General features: G+C 41.2%; 1 protein-coding gene across 4 annotated transcripts in view; it reads left to right on the forward strand.

The window, feature by feature from the left end:
• Positions 1 to 24,716, forward strand: part of LOC125446836 (casein kinase I-like) — a 185,761-nt gene that overhangs the window by 108,622 nt on the left and 52,423 nt on the right. For all 4 annotated transcript variants that reach the window (XM_048520725.2, XM_048520727.2, XM_048520728.2 and 1 more), the window contains exons 6-7: positions 9,431 to 9,582; positions 23,410 to 23,644. In XM_048520725.2, coding sequence (XP_048376682.1) covers positions 9,431 to 9,582; positions 23,410 to 23,644 — 387 coding nt within the window. The remainder of the gene's footprint in view (positions 1 to 9,430; positions 9,583 to 23,409; positions 23,645 to 24,716) is intronic.

The raw sequence follows: 24,716 nt of genomic DNA on the forward strand, positions 1-24,716 counted from the left end.
TTCAGAAAGAATTAGCTTATGTATTACATATCTTCGGGCTGGTACAGTAAATGCTGTGTCGTGAATCTTGACAATTAGTTGGTGCATAGCAAGTTCCTACAAATCCAGTTAAATAATTTGATCAGTTACATTCCTTTGCAGTGTTCATTGAGAAAGAAATGTTGGCCAGGACACCCAGAGAAATCCCCTACTCTTTACATAGCAGCACAAGAGCTGTTGCATTCACTTAAGCAGGTAGACAGGGTTTCATTACACAGGACTGCCTCTCAAATGTCAGGCTGAAATGTGCTCACGTAATGGCGTGGGGTTGAATCCACTTCTGGTTTATAATTGAACATGTTATTGATTAAGCCATAGTAATGCTCTGAAATTTTTCTCCAGGTCCTAGCAATTATGATGAAATTGCTTGGTTAAACTTGTAGAATCAGTTTCCTTGTTTGAGTAAAGTATTTGCTTGCTTGTAAGGTTATTCTGAGCAGCACAGGTGCAGTGAAGAACTGTTCCTAGTATTAGGAATTGTTCTGGAAGCCTAAATTCAATTGTAGTTGAAGTGTTGCTGAGCCTGGAACCTTGATTTTGCTTCCTTACCACAGATGCTGCCAGACCTGCTGAGTTTCTCCAGAAATGTCTGCTTTTGTTGCAAAGTTTAAGGCTTGGAAACTAAAAGCACAGTTGCCAATGGTAGAATTACTCCATAAGGGAAGTACAAAAAGCCAGAATTGGAGGAGCAGGAGGAAGTAGTGGATGTAATGTATCTGGATTTTCAGAAGGCATTTGACAAGATACCACTCATTAGGCTAGGCAGGAGGTATAGAGGAGCTGAATATTATTTAAATGAAAAAAAACCTGACAGCTGTAGGACAGTGAGATTTGGGAGTCCTCGTGCATGAGTCGTTAAAAAAGCTAGCAATTCTTGGGATGATAGGAGAGGCAAATGGCATATTGGCCATTATTTGAAAGGGAATGGAAATATAAAAATAGGGAGGTTTTGCTAAAGCCGTGCAAGGCACTAATCAGACTACAACTGGAAAACTGAGAGCAGTTTTGGGCACCTTATCTAAGGAAAGATATACTGGCATTGGAGGCAGTCCTGAGAAGGTTCAGTAGGCTGATACCACGTGTGGAAGGACCTTCTTTTGAGGAGAGGTTCTTGAGGTTGGGTCTGTATCAATTTGGAATTTTGATGAATAAGAAGTGACCTTTACAGGATGGATGCTGGACCGTTGTTTCGTCTTGTGGGGGAACCTAGGATCAGAAGATATAGTCTCAGAATAAGATGCCACACATTTAAAACGGATGAGGAGGAGTTCCTTATCTGATAGTTGTGTATCGATGGAATTTTTTTACTGCAGAAGGCAGTTGAGTCTGGGCCGTCAAATACATTCAAGGCTGAGATAAGTGATTTTAATCAGTAAAGAAGTTGAGGGGGTTGGTGAAATGACAGGAAGGCAGAGTTGGGGGATCATCAGATCAGCCATGACCTTGTTGAATGACAGAGAAACTTGGTGGCTGAATGGCCTACTGCTCCGATGTCTTATGTTCTTATTTTGGAGTTGAGGCTGGAAGCATTTACAGGTGCAGTTATCATAGCTATATTTCAAAGTGTACCAAACATAGTTTGGGCACCATTTAACACAGTGATAGTATTATCGAACAAAGTTGAGGAGAGAGATGAATGCAAGTATTGTTCAAAAATTCAGTTCATTCATCTTTCGGTATTGTCTAGGTAATTATGGTGCATTTTTGAAAATATCTACGTTTACCGGCTAGCATTCTGAATGTTTAACAGTGTCAAGGCTGCAATTTTATCCAAGGGTTCAGGTGATACTGCCAAGTGTCAATGAAATTTGATGGATGACTGTTAAGTTTACCCTTTACGTTGTAGTTTCCTACTGTTCAGCATCAAAAATTATTAATGTAAAACTATGTAGTTATGAAATGCAAGCCGCTTTAACTGAAGTAGATAAACTATGGTAAAGATATCAATCTTACTTAGTTAAAGATAATTGTTTCTAATGCTCAGTGTAGCATATGGCCTGAGGGTTTGGATGGGTACTAGCAAGACAAAAGCAGGACACATTAATTTACTGATACTGAATACAGCTGTGCTTGGGTCACATAACAAGTGCCCAGTATAGTAAGAAGGATGGGCTACTATTCATCACTGCACAGTTTGAGTGTTCGTCAAGAGCTGAGGTTGCAGCTGCTGTGTGGCTCAGACGTTCAGTCAGTTTCTTTGGTTGGCCTAAAACATAGTAACCCTTTAGCGCTCAGCCTGTTACTTGAGCAGGCTTAACTTCAAGACTCATTGGGAAATTTGGGTGCAGTCAGTGTCCTGTTTCTGTTGTCTCCCCATTCATTGACTTGTTTTTTCTCAGCATTCTGGCGCAGCTTTCCTTTGTAAAAGCATCCCCCACCCCCCCAAACACCACTTTGTGGGAATTTGCTTTATTCATTCTTGGGGACCCTGTCTGGTTCCTTTTGAGGCATTTGACTGGTTTTGTGCTGGCTGAATGTGTCTTTTTTTGCTGGTCACCGACCTCATCACAGATCCAGTTTTGTAGCTTTCTACACCTTCTGTCTTTCTTTTAAAGTTTTCCTGTACGTTGAGGGAACATATCAGTACAAAATCAGTCAGCTGGAAATAGTTATTGATCACCTCAGTCTAATGGACATTGCTGTGGCTGGAACTGCAGTTCAGATGAGACAGGAAGCAAGCGCTTTTTTGTTAGACCAGCAACGTAATGTGCTTATAGGATTTTTGTTTCTAAATGTGATAGAATTGTAGCTATTTCTCAAAGGAGGAATCAGTTAAATCTTGTTCCCATGTCAGAAGATTGCACAAGCAACTGATCGAATACAAAAGCAAAATACTGTGGGTGCTGGACTTTTAACTTCCAGTTACATGATGTTTTAATTCTTCATGTTGCTTGCAGTCAGATCTTTCTGTACATGGCCTAGAAAGAAGCTCAACTCACAAGCTCAAGTACCAACATCTCAACTCTTAATTCAGGATTCAGCATTGAGCTCAACAATGTTGAATTCAACAATGTTTCTCCTTCATTTGTTTTTTTGTAGCCTTGTCTTGTTTATTTCCTTATCCTTACATATTGCAAAGAGTCATACAGCACAGAAATAGGCCCATTAGTCCAACTCGTCCATGCTGACCAAGTTTCCCAAACAAAACTAGTCCCATTTGCCTGTATCGCTGTAAACCTTTCCTTTTCACGTATCTGTCCAAATTTCATTCAAGTGTAATAACTGTACCAGCATCTACCTCATTCTCTGGCAGTTTGTTCCTTGTACACACCACCCTCTGTGTGAAAAAGTTGCCCTTTGGGTTCCTTTAAATCTTTCTCCTCTCACCTTAAAAATGATGTCTTCTAGTTCTGAATTCTCCTCTCCTAGGGAAAAGACACCTGCCATTTACCGTATCTATGCCACTCATGATTTTATAAACCTCTATAAGATCACCCCGATTGCCTTTCTCCAAGGGGAAAATGTCCCAGCATATTTGGCCTCTCCTTATAACTCAAACGCTCTAGTCCTGGTAAGGTGCTTGTAAATCTTTTCTGCAACCTTTCCAAATTAGTAATATCCTTCCTACAGCAAGGTGAACAGAACTGTGTGTAGTACTGCAAAAGTGGCCTCACCAATGTAATTTTCAGGTTGGCAAAGAGGGACCGGTCCTCAATTATTCACAATCAATAGCAATGAGTTGAAGAGATGAAGTATACTAGTGTCAAATTTGGTAACAATACAAAGATAAATAGGAAAGCAAGTTAAGAGGACACAGATTCTGTGAGTATCCCATTTAATGTGGGATCGTGTAATGATATCCACTTTGAAAAAGCAGGAAAGCAAAACATTAATTCAATGGAAAGGTTACAGAACGCTACAGAATAAAAACATCTGGGTGTCCTTGTACATGAATCACTAAATATTAGCATGCAGGTACAGCAAGAAATTAGAAAGTTGAAGGGAATATTGGCCCCAATGCGAAGGGAGTATAAAAGTAAGAAATTTTGGTATGACTGTCCAGGGCATTGGCAAGACCACCCCCCTGCAACACTGGGACAGTTTGGAAATCTTACTTCAGGTTTATACATGCATTGGTGCTATTCCGAGAAGGTTCACCCAGTTGATTACTACAATAAAATAGGTACGGGAGTACTGCATGCAGTTTCGGTCTCCTGAAGACACAATTGAATTTAAAAACTGTTCAGAGAAAGTTCACTAGGGGTGATGGAGACTGTTTTGCTTGAGCAGGTTAGGCCTATACTTATTTGGATTTACAGAGATGAGTTAGCAATCTTACTGAAAGGTAAGATCAAACTGGAATACTATCAGTAGGCTTGTGTGCAGCAGCAATACCAGAGCACCACTCGGTTGGTTTTGTGACGAAGGAAGTGATATCCTCACTTGTCATCTTTACAAGTTGCTTCTCAAATTGTTTCATTTAAGGGTTACAGAAGCTTCCTGGGGCATCTTTTCACAGTGTAATGCTATATTCAGTATTCAACCTCCCTAACCTTTTAAATAGTTTGGGATATCGGGAAAAGCAGGAGGTTGACAGTAGTTTACAATGCTCTTCTGAAGAACTGGCGCAGGTACAACAGACCAAATGTCGTCCTTCTGAACTGTAACACTTTTGTGATTCAATCTGAATGTAGGCATTGAAGCAAATCACAAACTTCTCATTTCTGTACTGGATGAGAAGGAGCTGGCAAGGATACCTCGAGAATGCAAGGATATTAATTTTATCCTATGAGATTCACATGTAGAATGGTATACATGTGGGACAACTGCAGATAGACAGTCCAAAGTGCGGGACAACAGCCCTACCATGCATGATGGAGTTTACAAAAATTAATCATCTACTCGATGGCTAGAAAGTCTCAATGCAACTAGATCTGACAGGACCAGCTATGAGACCAAGAATGTCTCTGTTCGTTGTGTTAAGGGTTTATCAGAACAAAAATCTAAAGCACTAACTATGAAACCATTTTGAGCACTGTATTTTTTTTATTGAGTGACATACTAGTGATGAACAAATGACTAGTTATTCCAGTTTCACTGTAGGAAGATGTCCTCGGGTGGTTGCCGAAGAACACTTGTGTAAACCTTGAATGAGGATCACAAGACTTGCATGAGCTATTTGCAATGCATGGCATCCTAATGTTGTTTCGATGACGGGACAGTGTGCGCTAATAAGCGCTTCAGTTAACTTTGCCGTCAATTCTGAATTTGAATATGTCACATGTTTACTGACATCCTGCGCTCAAACGGGGAAGCTGAATGTGGGCTGGAGAATTATGTTGCTGTTGAAAACTGCAGGGCAACACTGCTAAATTACAGACCCACCATATGCCAATGTGGTTGAGCACTATTGGGATTGCTTATGGGCAAGGAAGACTAAATTCCTGATTCCATCAAAGGAGTTCACACCACATATATCCCTACAGAACTATCAAGATGTATATTAGGAGCAGTCTTATTGTGCTTTTTAGAATAAATGCTACTGAGCAAGACCATTATCACATTTAGGGAAGGGACCTGAACAGAAATGGCATGGTTAGACAAAGCTGCAGACCAGCTGAGATCAGATATTATTCATATTGTTGAAGGAATAGCACAAAACAGCTGCAGGAGCATTATCTCATGACAGCTAATTGTCCATCACTGCTCAACTAGGATGAATGCAGTAGGAAACTTTATAGTGCAAGGGTCATGCAAACCTTAAAGTACGAAGAACAGAATCAAAGTCAGTTTTCTTCTACCCAACAACTTAGGAGCCTTGCACGACCAAAGAGTGAGTGAATGAGTTTTATCTGTCTCCCCTGACCTGCATCCTGTCGCACATCTTTTTCTTTGAACTTCATGCCACCCACCCCTGGTTTAAAAACTCTTAATTCTCTATTTCTCTTCAGCTCAGTCTCTCTCCACAGATGACTGGATTTTATCCCCCAGGTTTTTTGTTCTTATTACAGCTGATTATTATGGTCAGCCATCTTGAATGTACGGGGCGCTGGATGAAGATTGACATGTCAAACCATATTTAGCACTACCACTAGGCTGTGAGCACTTCAACAGCTCAGTAGAGGCTAATTTGAAAATCTACTTCACTTGAAATTAATCACTTCTTTCATTCCAACAAGGTTTCAGTTTTCAATGTGAGTGCACTGAGCAGTCTATTAGACGCATGGTGTCGTCTGACCCCAGACAGTAGATAGCGACAGATGTGGAATGCTCATAATTACATCTGTCACTCTGGATGACTGCCAGTTGCTAAGGCTGAGCATAGCTCTTGAGTTACTAAACCATTAGCAGAAGTTATCCTGTTCATTTCCTTGTAATAATCACTTGCTTTGGATGCTGTTAGTATTTTGAACTGGGTAAGCAAGAAGCCATTAGCTGATTATCATAACTGCTTGGATGAATGGGGACCAGAGACGAAGCAGATCTTCCACCTACTATAGACGCAGCCTAATGGATCTAATCTTTGGAGAATCAAGGCCTTTCTCCCTGCAGTACGCAGCTTGCTTCCAGCCTTCCTGATAGTCATTATGGATCAAATATCTCTCTTTCTTTTAATAACAGCTCTATGAAACACCTTGGGGAGTTTGGAATACATAAATGCAAGTTTTTTTGGTGGTGCTGCCTAATGTTAATTGAAATTAATGATCAATGGAGGAATATTATGTTTCACTTTCTGGAGTTAATAGGGATTAGTTTCCTGCCGTCTCCCTTTTCCCCAGTCAAATCACAGTCCATAATAAAAAGCACAGTGAGGCAGGTGAGAGATTAGAACCATGGAATGGTGACAGTGTAGCAGGAGGATGTTACTCTAATGCTGATTCCCTGTGAGAGCACATGAGCCTTTCCCCTGTAATCTCACCTGATCCTTTTAGAAAACTACCATTAATCTGCTTCCAACACACAATCGTGGAGCTTTTTGAAGATCCTAGCTGCTTACTGCTACTCTTGGTGTCGCAAGTTGAGATGATGATAATGCCTGAGAACCTCAGGCCTGGCAGCATATGTGGAAAGTTAATGCTTCGAGTCAGGCCTGACTTCATTTCTGAAGAAGAGCCATACTGGTTTGGAAATGGTATTACTGTTTGTCTCTCTACAGATGCTGCCCGACCTGCTGCCTATCTCCCGCATTCCATGTTTGTATCAGATTTCCAGCATCTGTAACCACCTTTTTTCATCGCACTAATGCCCCACAGCCTGAAATGCTTCTATTCAATTCCTCCTTCTACCTCAGCCATTTGAAGGCCGTAGACCAAGAAGAAATAAGTCGTCTTGATCCATGAGTGTGCATCAACATGCATGAGAGTAGCAATGAAGCAGGTGAAGACATAGTTCATGGGCTTCCTGACTGTATGACCTGTTCTGTTCAGCCTGGTCGTGGGCAGAAGTGGGAATATTACAACTATCCTCCATCCCTCTGGATCAAGAAGAGATGTGGGGAGAGGAGTCAGCCAGCTGATCATTGACTGCTAAAAAGCCTATACCTGCAGGTGTTTGGTAAAGATAGGAGACTTAACTATATTGGACCTGAAAAATGAGCTTGTGAATTGCGTATTAGTTATTTCTGTACCATTCCCCTTCAAGACCCCTCTTCCAGCAATTGACCCATAGCCTTGGCATCGTAAATGCACATTTAGTTACAATTTAAATGTCACGAGGGTTTCTGCCTCTACTCCCTTCCAAGTAGTGCGTGTTATTGAGTCTCCAACCATCAGCATGCAATGAGGATGTGAAACGAAACTGATCCTAGAAAGCCAATTGGTTGAATATTAAAATTGCTTGTGCACATTGGCAGTTAAACTGGATCCACGGTCCAAATCCAATGCCCAGTGCTAATCATCAAAGTTTGCACTTTGTGACCATGGTTTTCCATCCTTGATTTGTTGCAATGTTCACCCTGGTCTTCCACTCTATCCTACGCTATCTTGGATTTCCACTGTTTTGCAGAGTTGTTCCCCTGTTGTAAGTGTGACCATGTAATTCTGAATATATGTTATACAACTCCTCTCTAGGTTCCATTTTAGGACTTCTTTGAAGGCAGATGTGGATGGTGTGCTGTTGAGGTATCCCACATTTTCTTTTGAGCTGTGAATTTTTGGATTCCTTTCCCCAAAAGACAGTGAATGCAAAATGTTCAGTTTTTTTTCTTTATCCATTTCTGGGATGTGGGCATCACTGGCTGGCCAGCATTTATTGCCAGTCTTTGGTGTCCCTTCAGGATGGTGGTGAGTTTCCTTCATGAGCCACTGCAGTTTCTGCTATTAGGGAGGGAATTCCAGGATTTTGATGCAGCGACAGTGAAGGTTGTTGAGTGACTTGGGGAACTTACGAGTGGTGGTGATCCCATGTATGTGATGCCCTTGTCCTTCTAGATGGAAGTGATTGTGGGTTTGGCAGGTACTGTCTTGGGGCTTTCTGCAGTGCATCTTGTAGAGTGTCAGCGGTGGCATGAGTGGATGCTTTAAATATTTTTAAGACAGTGATAAATAGATTCTTGATTATCAAAGAGATGAAAGATTATTGGGGATATGCAGAAATGTAGCATGGAGTTAAAATCAGATCAGCCAAGATCCTATTGAATGGTGGAGCAGGCTTGAAGAACAAGTGGCTCACTCTTACTCTGTATGTTCACATTTTGCATTAATTCACGCAGTTATTCCTATATTTCATGTAGCATCATCTAATCAGTACTCAAGGTGTCACCCTGAATTTGGGGGTGGCACAGTGGCTGAGTAGTTAGCACAACTGCCTTACAGCACCAAGGACCCGGGTTCAGTTCCATCCTTGGCTGACCGTCAGTGTTGAATTTTCCGTGCCAAATTGCCCACAGTGTCCAGGGATTCATAGGTTAGTTGGATTAGCTTGGGAAACGCAGGGTTACTGGGATAGGATTAGGAGGTGGTTGTACATGAGATGCTTTTTAGAGGGTCAGTGTGGACTCAATTGGACAAATGGCCTGCTTCCACATTGTAGGGATTCTATGATTCTGTGAACCTGAATTTTGCTCTTTTGACCCTATTTGAAGATATTAACATCTGTGCTATCCAGATTTGTTTGTAAAGATCAGAGTTAAGACAGTTATTTTGTCGTAGAATTGACTGAGAAGCTCTATTCTACAATCAGTGAAATATCCATTGGGTATCATTCAGTTTTGTATTTCATTCATCACAACCAACAGTTTAAGAAATCAAGCAAATTTTTGGGGAAGCAAGATGTTGGGTAAATGTAAAATCAGTTTTTTAAAAATTACATCAAAGCAGTGGTGGCTGCTACATGCTATGGAAGCAAAATTTTCAAAGCTAGCAGCATGAGATCAGCCTCTGTAATGGCACTTTGATGATTTGGGAAAGTGTATTTTGGATTTTAGTAAACTCTCCTTTTTTTTCCTTTTCAGCTGAAGGAGTTCCTCAAGTTTATTACTTTGGACCATGTAGTAAATATAATGCCATGGTGCTGGAGCTGCTGGGGCCAAGTCTGGAGGATCTCTTTGATCTGTGTGACCGGACATTCACACTGAAGACAGTGCTAATGATTGCCATTCAGTTGGTGAGTGCTATGACTAAAGTATTATGTGTGAAACCTCTGATCTCAGACTACTTGTGAATTTGACCCTTTCACTGCTAGCAGTGATTCAAAATGAGCAGTTTCATATTTGGAGTTGATGCAATAAACTAGCATTCCTGCCAAAATGGGCTTGTAATGTCAAGACAGATAGTAAGAACTGCCAATGCTGGAATCGGAGACAACTGTGTCAAGCTCGAGGAATACAGCAGGCCAGGCAGCGTCAAAGGAGCAGGAAAGTTGATATCTTGGGTCAGAACCCATTTTCAGAAAAAGGGTCCCAAAACTAAGTGTCAACTTCCTTTCTCCTCTGCTGCCTGGCCTGCTGTGTTCCTCCAGCTCCACAGTGTTGTAATGCCAAGACGCTGTTGACACTTTGGTGCTCGTGTATATTCCTCGCCCTTCGAATCTGAGTATTGCTGAGAAAAAGCCACATTTGGTCAAAGCTTTTCATCTTCCACCTGTCAGGGCACTCACAAAGATACCTATGTAAAGGATGTTATCATCTCGTAAGGTTTGAAGGTATATCTGGGATGTAATGGAGCAACAAACCACGTGATGGATACATTATTAAGGGTGAATTGTGCGAATTAGTTGTGTAAATATGGGGGGGGTTCTAACGAGTGGTGGTGAGTTTCGTGGAGTGTCGTTAACTCAGGCTCTCACTGAAAGTAGAAACCAAAAGAACTGCGGATGCTGTTATTCAAGAAGAAAAACAAAGTTGCTGGAAAAGTTCAGCAGGTCTGGCAGCATCTGTGAATGGAAAAATGGTTAACATTTCGGGCCCAGTGACCCATCCTGTTTTTCCCTTCACAGATGCTGCCAGATCTGCTGAGCTTTTCCAGCAACTTTGTTTTGCTCTCACTAAAAGTGTTGATTTGGACTCTGTTATACACTAGAAGATAATTGTATTTAAACGGAGGGTTGGGTATAAAGGTGTAAATATGAGCCATATTTATTGGTATTTACCTAATGTGCTGATGACCATCGGGCAAAAAGCTTTGATGAAATGTTTTATTTTCCCAGCAATACTTGTGATCAACATTACCAAATGACTACTTGTAAACTTTCAACCTTCTCACTGTTTTTTAAACATCATTGTTAATGGTTCCTTTCCTTTGTAAAGTCTATACGGTCTATTTTGACCAGGATTCCGGAGAGCCTATAACTCCATTCCCTTGTTCGCGATGTCATGCCATTCTGTGAAGTGCAGTGGGCAGGAGAGGGTTAGGCTACCACTAATAGCTTGCCAGGGACCATGTTTTTGTAAGCCAAGGAGTGGAGCTGCTTGTGTTGTAGAGGCTGGGTAAGGAAATTCCCAACAATTATGGTGGCAGAGGTGTCATTTTAGACCTAGTAATAATACTTGGTGATCATCAAAGCACTTTGGGTGAACTGTTCTGGCAGATTGTTTTTGAATAACAGCGTACACCTATGCAAATTGAAATCGTTCAGAGGTGCAAAAACATGGCTTTCAGGAATGAATATGAATCCATTTTGCACTGCATCATTATTACAGATCAGAACTGGAAAATAAATATTGGTGACCTTGCTGACTGCCATACCAGAGCAGTTACGCTGAGGAATTGGTTACTGAATATATGTTTGTCAATTGTCTTGAATCAAAGAAAAATGTTGTTATTTGCTATACAAATGAAGGTATTATTACAGTTGAAGGAAAAGATACAAGCTTCTTCAACAAGGTCGCGGAAGGAGTTAATGACTGTGAAGCAACAGTAATATAGCGCAGATCAAGATGGTAACTGGCTTGAAGGAAAACCTGCATTTGGTGCTCTTCCCTTGTGCCTGCTGTCATTGCCCTTCAAAGTGATGGAGTGTGTGTGTGTTTAGAAGGTGCTGTCAAAGGAGGCATGGTGAATTGCTAAGTTCTGCCATGGTATTTTGGTGGTGAAGAAGATTGAAAGTGATGGATGCAGTAACAGTTAAGAGGATTCCTATGTCCTAGATGGTGTTGAATTTCTTGATTGTTGATGGAGCTGCACCCAACCAGGCAAAAATGCTCCACCCCAATCCTGTCTTTTGGCTTAAGATTGATGGACACAGGAGTTAAGATTTCCCCAAACAAGTCCCAGACTCTGATCTGCTCTTGTAGCCACAGTATTTACATGGTTGGTCCAGTTCAATTTATATTCAATGTTCACCCCTACGGTGTTGATAATTGGGAATTCAGTAATAGCAATGCCATTGAATCTCATTGGATGATGGTTAGATGCTCTCTAATTGGAAATGGTCATTGCCTGGCACAAGTGGCGTGAATGTTGGGCACTTGTTGGCTCAAGCTGTATATTGTCCAGATCTTGCTGCATTTTCTGAAGAGTTGTGAATGATGCTGAATGTTATGCAATTATCGGCGAATATCTTAATTTTTGATTTTATTTTGGAGGGAAGATCATTAATGCAGCAGCTGTAGATGGTTGGGCCTACCCTGGGGAACTCTTGCTAAGATGTCCTGGAGTTGATGATTGACCTTCAGCAACCACAACCATCTTGTTTTATGCTAGGTTTGACTGCATACAACATGGCACTTTCCCACTATTCCCGTTGACTGAAGTTTTCCTGGGGCTGCTTGATACCACTCTCAGCCAAATGCAGCCTTGATGTCCGGGGAAGTCACTTTCACTTCACCTTTTAGAATTCACCTTTTTTGTTCCTGTTTGGACCAAGGCTGTAATGAGGTCAGGATCTGAGAAATTGGAAATGGTTTGTTACTTCTAGAAGCTATGTGTCAAAAAGTTGTGCAGTACTAAAGAAGGGATGGAATTGCCTCATGATACATGGAAAGTCAACAGTTAGACAATGCGTTAAATTCTTTTGCTGGAATGCAGTTGGTTCTTGCTGAATTACAAGTTTCCTCTATTCTTTGAGACATGAGCATCTGTGTCAAGGCCAGCACTTGCTGCCCATCCTAATAGAGTTTTTCTTCAAGTTCAGTCTGGTCATATATTACACAGACCTCTGGAGCAGGTGGGACTTCAATGCAGTCCTTCTAACAGGCTGCACCACCAGAGCCTCGTACCCAATTTATCTTGAAATTTCAATCACATTTCAACAAGGTGTTTAACTGGCCACTATCATTTGAGATAGGTCGATTAAAATTTCAAATGGGAGACATGTTTGACAAAACCAAGCAAAGTGGATCGTTTGCCCTTGTATTTTCCTCTTGTATTATCACTGATAGGTGGAAACTTGAGAGCTGTTATGAAACCAATCTTAATAGAGTAACCACAATTACAATGAAACCCTTACTTTCCCAACTTCTGCCGCTGCCGATGGCACCAATACATTTGCCATGTTCATCACAAATTTACAAGTCCACTACCTCCTTTTCAGCATCCCAAAAAAATGGGCTGTAAGTAGTTGTTTTATTCAGAGTATCTTGCGGTATACTACTTTAAGTGCTGTTGGTAATATTAAACTTTAACATTTTTAGATGCTGTATGTTTCTTTTATCTAGGATAAGAGTAAAGTGTAAAGAAGAATGCTAGTAAGGTTGTTTAGACTTGCTCCATATAATTGATAGTCAGTAATAGATAAGAACCAAAATTACTTATCACTGCAGGTTATCCTGTTACATCAGCTTGGTTTGATGTTTGCACTATTGTCACATGACTTCAACAGGTGAAGTCCCACTTGAGGACAGTGTGTTGTTAGAGGAATGCTGTATCTCTGAAATTAGAGACAAGCATATGAAAAGGATGAGCAAAGGCCAGAAATGTCTATTATACCTGTGTGATCCACAGTTGCAGACAATCCACTATTGACCTGCCCCCTTGACATCTCTTTCCTGGGAGACAAAAAAAATTCAGTAAATTGAGGTAAACCTGGAAAGTGATGACAACAACCTCCAGGAGACGGCATTGATTGATGATTAAATCATTCTTATCCCTGCCATCTTGGAAAAAATGCTGTTTATAACTTGAAAATTCTTTTAGGTCAACTGACCTCTAAGTTATGAATGTTTCAGATAGTTGTGAAAAGATTCCTGATGCTATTTGCAGAATGCTTCTGTGCAACATTCCAGCTGCTGTTACTGTACTCTGTAAATTGGTTCCATTCTGCTTGTTTCCAACAAATTAATTGTAATTGAATCATTTCACTATCTGAGAGATGCTAGTAAAATGCCACATTTGCATGGCTTTCTCTTTCTATTGGAATTATTTTGGAGTTTATCTTGAGTTTCCCTGATCTGAAGGTAGCAGTATTAATTGCTGAGTCATAATCCTACCTGGCTGACACTAAAGCAGATTTTGGAGTCAGTTAAGTTTTAAAATCATCCTAGAATTAGTTTCCAAGCATGAAGTCCTTGTAATTTAAGCCATTGAATACAACTGCCTCTCATTTTCACATAAGAAAAGTCTCACTGATTGAACTATTGTATTGCTAATATATTGCTCTGATGGACCATGGAGGTTTGAAATTTCCTGGGAGGACGCGAGCAACTAGTGTAATGACCTCTGTCAGTTGAATGAAAAAACATCTGAGAAATTTCTCTCCCACCCTCTTCATTGAAGCTTGTTCTGGAAACCAGCCTGGCTTTGATTTCAGTATACTTGTCTCTTGCAATGCCCAGCTCGGCCTCGAGCTGGCTCAGCTCTCACTTGAAGAAATTCAGTGAACCAGCCTTCACCATGCAATCCAGCAACCTGCTCCACTATTCTCCAGAAGAGTAACCTCTAACCGACTAATTGACATGTGCTCCTACAGGGCTATTTTTAATGTTTGAGGAAGAAAGCAAACAGAAGATTGGGGGAGAAAAATCTTAAACCAAATGAGGCAATTGGCAGAATTGGCATCTTTTCAGTTGACATTTGAAATTCTGAAATTCCCAGATTAAATTAGTTGTAAACATTACTATGATAAACACTTCTCTAAAATATTCAGAATTACCTTGGCTCCATCATGTCTTGGCAGTTTGACCTGTGTGTCAAACATAGCTCAATTGTTAGTGCTGTCACTCAGTCACAGCTTTTGTATTTAAGCCCCACTGTTATGTCTTTGAGTGCAAAAATTAGGGTTGATACTTCTGTGCAGTACAGAGGAGGGGGAGTACTGGACTGTTGGGCATTGCTGTTTTTTTTAGGTCTCAGTTTAATGTCTCATCTATCTGCTTGATTTGTGTAGTGGTGAAAGTTCCCATGACACCGATTTCAAGCAAGGATTTCCTCTGGACTGGCCAACATTTGTCCCTCAGTCAGAATCGTAAAAACATGTTATTTGTCTTAGTCATAGAGCTGTACAGCACAGAAGCAGGCCCTTCAATCCAACTTGTCCATGCCAACCAGATATCCTACCTTAATCTAGCCCCATTTGTCAGCCCTCTAAAACCCTCCTATCTATATACCAATTCAGATGCCTTTTAAATGTTGTAATTGAACTAGCATCCACCACCATCTCTGGCAGTTCATTCCATACACGGGCCATACCACCCTACGCTTGAAAAAGTTTCCCCTTAGGTCCCTTTTAAATCTTGCCCATCTCACTTTAAACTTATGCCCCCAGTTTTGCACACACACACACACACCCTGGGAAAAGACCTTGACTCTTCACCCTATTCGAGCCCCTCATGATTTTATAAACCTTAAGGTCACTTCTCGGCCTCCGACACTTGAGGGAAAATAACCCCAGCTTACTCAGTACCTATGTGTAGCTCAAATCCTTCAACCCTTGCAACATCCTTGTAAATCTTTTCTGAACCCTTTCAAGTTTCACAACATCCTTCTCATAGCAGGGAGGCCAGAATTGAATGCAGTAATGCTCGAATGGATTAACCAATATCCTGTACAGCTGCAACATGACCTCCCAACTTCTATAGTCAAAACATTGACCAATAAAGGCAAGCATACCAAATGCCGCCTTCACTAACCTGTCTGCCTTGGATTCCACTTTCAAGGAACCATGAACCTGCACTTCAAGGTCTCTTTGTTCAGCAACACTCCCCAGGACCGTGCCATTAAGTGTGTAAGTCTGATAGTCATTGTGGGAGTTTCCTATACACAAATCTGCTGCTATGTGAATTTCTTCTTCACACTTAGATGGTAATGAAAGTCTCTCAAATTGAAATACAGTGGGATAATCTGAGCTGATGTTCCTGACAGCACAGTGATTAGTTGTAAAGTGCTTTGAGGTGGCCAGTCAGTGTAAAGTGCTACATCAGTGCAAACCTTTTCTTGCTTGGCTTTTAAGGGTCAAGAAATGGAGACCAACCTTGAGCTCATCGAATGATAGAAGATGCCCAAAGGCCTCAATGGACGACTACTGTCCTGAAGGATAGAAAAAGCTACAATTACTTAAATTAAATACTTAAGTATCAAGTATTCAGCAAAATGCTTCCTCATGTATTTTGAGCTGTACAGACTCCTCTTATATAAGATGCCTCATCAGAATACATAGTGATAATTCTCGGATGAGTGATTCAATTATAACCCTTATTAGCTTGTACAACACAGTCTTTGAACATTGATTTGTTTGCTCTGATGTTTCCTTTATAATTTGTGTTTGAACTCCATGTCTGAATTTATTTGAAGCAAAATCATCTGCAGCAAACAGATGAATTTCTTCTTCACATTTAGATGGTAATGAAAGTCTCTCAAATTGAAATACAGTGGGATAATCTGAGCTGATGTTCCTGACAGCACAATGATTAGTTTGTCCCAGTTTGAACCATTTAATTAAGCATTTGTGCAAATCCTTCCTTAGCAGTCATTTCAGGTACAGATGAATGGATGGAAATATTTTCAGATTCTTAATGCTGTGAGCAAAAGTGAGATTTGTTTTGTTAAGGCTCTGCCTGGAAGCTAATTATGCCTATCAATAATACAAAAGCAAAATAGAACTAATGCTATAAATCTGAATTTAAAACAATGTGTTTGAAACACTCAAGATAATAAAATGTGAGGCTGGATGAACACAGGCCCAGCAGCATCTCAGGAGCACAAAAGCTGACGTTTTGGGCCTAGACCCTTCATCAGAGAGGGGGATGGGGTGAGGGTTCTGGAATAAATAGGGAGAGAGGGGATGCAGGAGAGAGTGGACCAAAGATGGAGAGAAAAGAAGATGGGTGGAGAGGAGAGTATAGGTGGGGAGGTAGGGAGGGGATAGGTCAGTCCAGGGAAGACGGACAGGTCAAGGAGGTGGGATGAGGTTAGTAGGTAGGAAACAGAGGTGTGGCTTGGGGTGAAGGAAGGGATGGGTGAGGGGAAGAACAGGTTAGGGAGGCAGAGACAGGCTGGACTGGTTTTGGGATGCAGTGGGTGGAGGAGAAGAGCTGGGCTGGTTGTGTGGTGCAGTGGGGGGAGGGGACGAACTAGGCTGGTTTTGGGATGCGGTGGGGGATCCAAAAACCCAAAAACCAGTCCACCTTCGTCGACAGGAAAACAACACATACGGACCAAATACTGAACTACAGGAGCAACCATCCCACCCACAAACGAAGCTGCATTAGAACATCATTCCAACGAGCCACCACACACTGCAGCACAGAGGAACTACGCAGAGCAGAGGAAAATCACCTATACAGCATATTCAAAAAGAATGGGTACCCAATGAACACAGTCCGCCGATTCCTCAGCAATAAACCCAAACAAACAGACAAAACGGGCTCAGAAACCATAACCACTCTCCCCTACATCAACGACATTTCGGAAATGACTGCCAGACGACTCGGACCTCTTGGCATCAGGGTAGCCCACAAACCCACCAACACACTAAAACAGCAGCTAATGAACTTGAAAGACCCTATACAGACGACAAACAAAACAAACGTCATCTACAAAATACCTTGCAAGAACTGTGACAAACACTACATTGGACAAACTGGCAGAAAGCGAGCCACCAGGATACACGAACATCAACTAGCCACAAAACGACATGACCCACTATCACTCGTATCCTTACATACAGGACACCACTTTGATTGGGATGACATATCCATCCTAGGACAAACCAAACAGAGACACGCACGAGAATTCCTAGAAGCATGGCATTCCAACCGGAACTCCATCAACAAACACATTGATTTGGAGCCAATCTACCATCCTCTGAGAAAAAGAACAGGAAATGACATCACCAACCCAAGGAAACCTAAACAGATAAATAGAAAGCGGGACATAACACCAGCGCTTCGTCGGAGGCTCACTGATGATGTTACCTAGAATGGTGATGAAACGTCTGAAAACTAACCTTCCAGCTCAGCGAGCAAACTCACATCCAATACCTTCCACACACACCCCTCTACAGCTTTGACAGACAAATGCAGGAGGCACATGGAAGGCCACCTTTTCCATGTTGCAGACTATTCTGATTTTGGACCGTATCGCACTTTGCTGAGTCGAGATCCCAAAACTCCGTCCCTAACAACAGTCTGAAGTGGTCTAAGGATTTGGTGCAGCACCACTTTGTTGAGGGAGATTAGGAACCGGCAATTTATATTGACTTTGCAATCGATGCTTACAATTTAGCAATAATTTTTTTTAAAAACCCAGCTCTGATTAACCAGATGGATACTGGACATGTCAACATGGGTGTTTTCAAGCTGTTTGTACTTTTACTTTGGTGTCCCATTGAAGTTGCGATGCAATGTTAGAACAGCCCTTGTAAACGTCTGGTCTGTTGAGTGTGAAAAATATTGGATATCATAGGCTGTAGCATGAAATTCTTCGTTCCTCCTTCCAGTTATTAATATGTAGTATAAAGCTGAGACTGATGAATAATGCTAGGGAAACATCACTTGGCACATATTGCCAATTAGGAAAGTTTACCTTTATCCCTCCTCTGCGTTCTATGTCCAGGTAATTAGCGACTCATGTCAGATGATTACTTTTGATTCACTCTCATTTTGCTTCTAATTTCATGTTTGTAATATTATGATACACTGTTTAGAGGGTGATAGACAGCACCAGCAGCTCCTCTACTATAGAAAAATAGAATATAGGAGCAAGTGTATACCATTCAGCCCTTTTGAATCTGCTCCATAATTCACTATGATCATGTCCGATAGTCCAGCTCAATTCCTGGTTCCTGCTTTCTCCAGATATCCTTTGATCCTTTCAGCCTGAAGAAATTCTTGAAAAAACATTAAATCTTTGGTCTCAGCCGCTTTCCATAGCAGAATTCCACAGGCTCCCCACTCTAAAGATTTCTCCTTTACTCTGTCCCTTATTCTGAGTGTGTGAGCTCTTGTTGTGAACTCCCTGGTTATCAAGAACATCCTTCCTACAATTATCCTGTCTAACCCTGTGAGAATTTGTTGGCTTTCAATGAGATCCTCCCTGCCGCCTCAACCTATTTTTCTAATCTCTAGTGAATATTGAATATAGAACAAACTGATTCGGTTCTGAGGAGCAGTCACCGGACCCAAAACATCAGCTCTGTTTTCTCCTTCACAAATGCTGCCAGACCTGTTGAGCTTTTCCAGCAACTTTGTTTTTGTTCCTGATTCAGCCTGTCCTTGTACATCAGTCCCACTTTCCCAGGAATCAGTCTGGTAAACCCTTGCACACCCTCAATAGGCACAACATGTTTTCTGAGATAAGGAGACCAAAACTGCGCACACTGCTCCAGTTATGTTCTCTTCAAGGCCCCTTACCATTGCAAGACATCCCTGCTCCCGTACTCAAAACCTCTCACTATGACGGTCAACATATCATTTGCTGTCTTCACCGCCTGCTGTACCTCACTTTCAACAACTGCAGTAGAAAGACCCTTGGGTCTCTTTGCACTTGCCCCTTTCCCAATCCGTTAGCATTCAGATAAACTACTTGCTTGCTTTTACTATCCAAATGGATAACCTCACGTTTATCCACATTCTACTTCGTCTGCCATTTATTTGCCCACTTAACTTGTCCAAGTCACACTGAAGCTCATAGCTCACTGTCCTACCCAGCTTTGAGCCATCTGCAAGCTTGACAAAATGATATGTAGTTTCCTCATATAAATCATTAATATACATTCTCAATAGTTTGGGTCCTAACACTTGCTGCAGTACCCCATTAGTTACTGACTGCTACTCAGAAAACGACATGTTTATTCCTGCTCTTTGTTTCCTTTCTGTCCTACTCATTTTTGTGATTCAGGGCAGCAAGATGGCATCACTTGTGCCACCTCAGCTGTGACTCAGTTATACTTCCTGCATGCGTTGCATTCCACAAGTATGTTTGTTAGAACATCCTGTGTGTCACTGCGCTGCAACTTGGTAGAGCGTTGATAATGATTGAGTCCTGTGAGATGTGGGTTTGCCAACAGACTTGCTTAGCAGACTCCATTATGTCCTTCATTCCCTGAGAGAAGGGTGAGAAACAGTTCAGTGAACCACATTGCCACCTCAAAATCATTACTTGGGTGTGATACTCAAAGTGGGTGGCATATCCAGTGGATAAATGATGTTGTATGTTACAGTATGGCAGTATTGCCTCACACTCAGTTCAATGCTCATCATACTTCACTGACCTCTGTATGAGTTCTTGGGCTTTATTGTTTTGTTCTGCCACCTTTGTTCCCAATGTTTAAAAGGTTGTTCCACCCATCGAAGAGTGCATTTGGTGAATTAAAATTGCATAGATCGCCAATAAGTTCATCCATGTGCAGGGTTTCTGATATGCTGTTAGACTTTAAGGCAACTGATTTGAAAGCTGCTTATTAAAAACTTCTCCACTTGATTTGAGCATCAGTGGCACTAACACATTTCCCATTCCTAATTGCACTTGCTGGTGATGAGCCACCATCATGAACTGCTGCAGTTCATGTGAAGGTGTACCGACAGTATTGTTTGGAAGTGAGTTCCAGGATTTTGACCCAGTGACGCCGAAGGATTGATATATTTCCAAGTCAGAATGACGAGTGACTTGGAGGGGACTGTGTAAGTGGTGGTGTCCCCATGTATCTGCTGCCCTCGGCCTTCTAGATGACACAAATCGAAAGTTTTGAAAGTGCTGTTAGGGGAGCCTTGGCGAGGTGCTGCAATACATCTTGTAGATGATATATGCGGAATCTATTGTGCTTCAGTGGATGGAGGGAGTGAATTTTTTTCAATTGACCTAAGAACTTCAACATTGTGACTTTACTGTATCAAAGCATGTTGACCCTGGTCTGTCATGGCAGTAGAAGTTCAAGAGTTTTGCATTTCTATGGAACCACTTGCAGCATCAGAGCATTTTACAATCAATTAAGCACTATTATAGCCTAGCCAGTGTTCCCCCTTATCTATTCTGCTCATCACCGTCTCATAGAATTGTAGTAAATTTGTTAGGTATGATTTCCCCTTTGTGATGCCATTCTGATTCTGCTTGATTGTGTATTTCAAAATCATCTGCTTGGCTACCCTTTATAATAGTCTCTAACATTTTCCTAATAACTGATGTTAAGCTAATTGACCTATCGTTGCCTGATTTTTATCTCCTTCTGTTTTTAAAGTGCAGTCTGTCCCAGTTATCTTTTTGCCATCAGGTCATAGGTGCCTTATTGTTGTATCCTTGTGAGACCATATCTGGCACATTGTGTGCAGTTTTGGTCTCCTTGCCTGAGGATGAATGCTCCGGCTATGGAGGGAGTGCAAAAAGGTTTACCAGACCGATTCCTAGGATGGCAGGAATTCTGGGGTTCCTGAAAGAGACTGGATCAGTTAGGACTCCATTCACTAGTGTAGAAGAATGAATGGGAGGCTTGTAGAACTGTACAGAACTCTAACAGTACGAGACAAGTAAACACAGGAAAGATATTCTCAATGACTGGGGTGTCCAGAACCAGGTGTTACAGTTTAAGTTTTGAGGTAGGCCATTTAGGAATGAAATGAGAGATTGTCTCATCCACAAAGTGGTGAACTTGTGGAATTCTCTGACAGAAAGTGGTTGAGGCCAAAGCATTGAATGTTTGCAAGGAGGAGTCAGGTACAGTTTTTAAGGCGCAAATGTCAGAGGATATGGGGAGAAAGTGAGAACAGGGTGCTCCATTGGCTGATCAACCATGATCATCTTGAATGGTGGTGCCTTAAGGGCCTAAATGGCCTACACTTTTCCTATTTTCTATGATGCATTTCAGTGTTGGAGCAAACATAGTGCCCAGGAACCTATGTTATGAAAGTGAGAGATGCATTGAACCTGCTCTGGATACTTACTGACTCCTGTCCGTTCCTGAAGGGAAGAGTTTTTATATTTTCATAGTACCTTTCAAAATGTCTATAATCCCATGACACTTTATAGCAATTCATATAGTTTTTATATAAACTACTGCAAGAATGCATGAAACGTGGTAACCAAATTACAACTGTTGCTACCAAACAGTAATGTGATAATAAGATAATGTGTTTTACTGATATATTTTCATGGGATTTTTTTACACCCACCAACAAAGCATACATGGGCACAACTTTAACTTCTCATCCAAAAAACATCCCATTGGTCTCATGTTCCCATAGCACTGTACTGAAATGGTAGCCTTGATTTTTCTTCTTGAGCCCTGGAGTGGGATTTCAACCCAGAACTGTGGATGGCTTGGAGATGAGTGTGTTGGTAACGAGTCATGGTTGACACTAAAGTCAAAGTACTGTGACATGCCAAAGTCGTCATATTCTGAATGTTATTTCAGAGGAATGTATATCATCGCAAAATTTGTAACAAATTTAGTTTGGGAATTTTCTTGCCAGCGTACAGCCATGTGCTGTTTTGTATTCACCCAGAGTACAGTAAACATCTTGATCGAAAGGCAGGATATCTGACAGTGTAGCATTCCCACAATCCTGGACTGCAGCATCAAACTAGATTTTGTGCTGAAGTCACTGGAATTAGAACCCATTGCCTCAAACTTTAGAATATCTGGTAAGCATGGGCAAGTTGGACCGAAGGGTCTGTTTTTCAGACTGTACAGCTCTATGACTTCATGACTTAGAAGAGCATGCATAATCCAATGAGGCATAATTTTCACTGAAGGTGCCTTTATTGCACATTGCTGAATGCAAGAGAATTGGTGGGTCTGGGTGAGTTTGCAAACATTAACTCTTTTCGCTTAGCCATGGATAAGTTTGATATTGTCCACATTCTTATGATCAAACTAACATTTATTAAATCCCTTATGCTGTCAACCATCATTAGTGATGAAACTGGAATCTGAAATATCCTTTCAAAAAGGGCAGCAGACAAATGTTGGAGGAGGAAATCTTTGTGGATTGAAGTGAATAGTTCCTTCAGAGACCCAGCACAGGCAAGATGGGCCAAATGATCACCCTTCGCCCCTTTGTGCTGTAAAATTCTGTAAATGGATTGAATTAGTTTATCAATAATGGAAAATAATAATTCTCTCCATTCTCTTGCTTTCTGCCAAATGTCTTGGATTCATTGTAAATCAGAATATAAAAAAAGAAGCAATTAAAGTTTAAATGTCCATTCATGATTAAGTTTTCAGTAATTAGATACTGTGTCAGTTCATATGTTCCTTTTATTCTCTTTAATTGATTAATATTCAAACACTCTGTTGAGATTTGGCAGTTTTACCTCCTAGAGAATAATGGTTTTCTGTAATATCTTTATTGGAGTTTTACATCCGTATTTACTAATTGCTTTTTTTGATTTGAAAGCCTGAATATGATTAGAATACAGGATTCTGCATTGCATTTGACTTTGAGTCACAACATGTAGGTTTCTCAAATCCTGATTAACAGGTTTCAGAGGGAGGGTTTCTCTTATGTAAATGTTACTAAATGGTTGTTTCATACCAGAAGGTTTCCTGTTTGAATACAAAGTGGAATTGGAATGAAGAAACAGGGCAAGATTCCACACTTTTAACATGTCTGATCTGTTTCAACAGCTGAACCGAATGGAGTATGTCCACTCAAAGAGCTTAATCTACAGAGACGTCAAACCAGAAAACTTTCTAATTGGAAGGCAAGGCAATAAAAAGGAACACATAATCCATATAATAGACTTTGGTTTAGCCAAGGAGTATGTTGATCCTGATACCAAAAAGCACATCCCGTACAGGGAACACAAGAGCTTAACGGGCACTGCAAGATACATGTCCATCAACACTCACCTAGGCAAAGGTGTGTTGTCTTAGCTGAAACTTACTTTGGGTGGGGCTTGCTTGTTTACAATGCGGGAAGATACTTGAGACCTAAAATGCTGTTCTGAATTAAAGGTATTGGGGAAATGGAGGAATGGATTTTTTGATCTACATGTAAAAATGTAATGTTGACATTTTCAGGTCAAGTAATGGGTGATGCAAATTTGAAGAATACTTTTAGTATAGCCTGACTTGTGTCTTCCATTCCCCATTTTACAAAGATAATGCATCGTTTTGTGACACAGATGGCTGCAGGTTTGTTGCTGATATTGGCAGCTGCAAGGTGGCAGAGGTCCCGTGAATGATTCACTGTAGTTTCCTACTCTCCTCTTGCCTATTCACCCATCCTCGTCTCCACCAACAAAACTCCACAGAATGCAAGCTCTATATTTTGGTCCCTGACAGGGACCCTTTGAGACCTTCCCAATGTTGTGCTATGGGTTCTCATTATATTTGCAAGGATAAATGGGCCGTCAGTTTAAATGTCTTTTACCCAAAAGCTGGCACCTCCAACAAAGCAGCACATCGTCATTCATCTGAGGTGTTGTGCTCAAAACCTGCAGTTGGATTTGAACCCACAACTGAGTCAATGGAGCCACAATTGATGCTTACCTCCCTTTTGTTCTGGATGTAAATTTTTGATAGCCTGTGTCTGTCTCAGTGTTGTACTTCACTGGATTTTCTCCAAAACATGTACTGGATTTTCAGGAAGCTGAATGATTGTACGTTTGCTGTCAAGAGTTAGGGTATTCTGGGATGTCAGAGGGTGTCTTATAGAAGGAAAGCTCTTTAGGAAACCATTTGAGGAAATGTCACTTTTGAGGGATGCCAGCTGATGCCTAATTAACCCAAAGGCCAAATCACAGAATATAGTCTTCGATGACACTGGTAAACATCCTAAAATTATACATAATTAAAACAGAGCTGAGCTTGTCAGTGCCCTCATAGAATCCCTAATCTTCAGAAAGAGACCCTCCAAAGAGGATCCCACCCTGACTGCCTCCCCTCCCCTCGCCCTGTAACCCTGCATTTCCCATGGCTAATCCACCTAG

This window comes from Stegostoma tigrinum, chromosome 36 (assembly GCF_030684315.1).
Source record: "Stegostoma tigrinum isolate sSteTig4 chromosome 36, sSteTig4.hap1, whole genome shotgun sequence".
Taxonomy (NCBI): domain Eukaryota; kingdom Metazoa; phylum Chordata; class Chondrichthyes; order Orectolobiformes; family Stegostomatidae; genus Stegostoma; species Stegostoma tigrinum.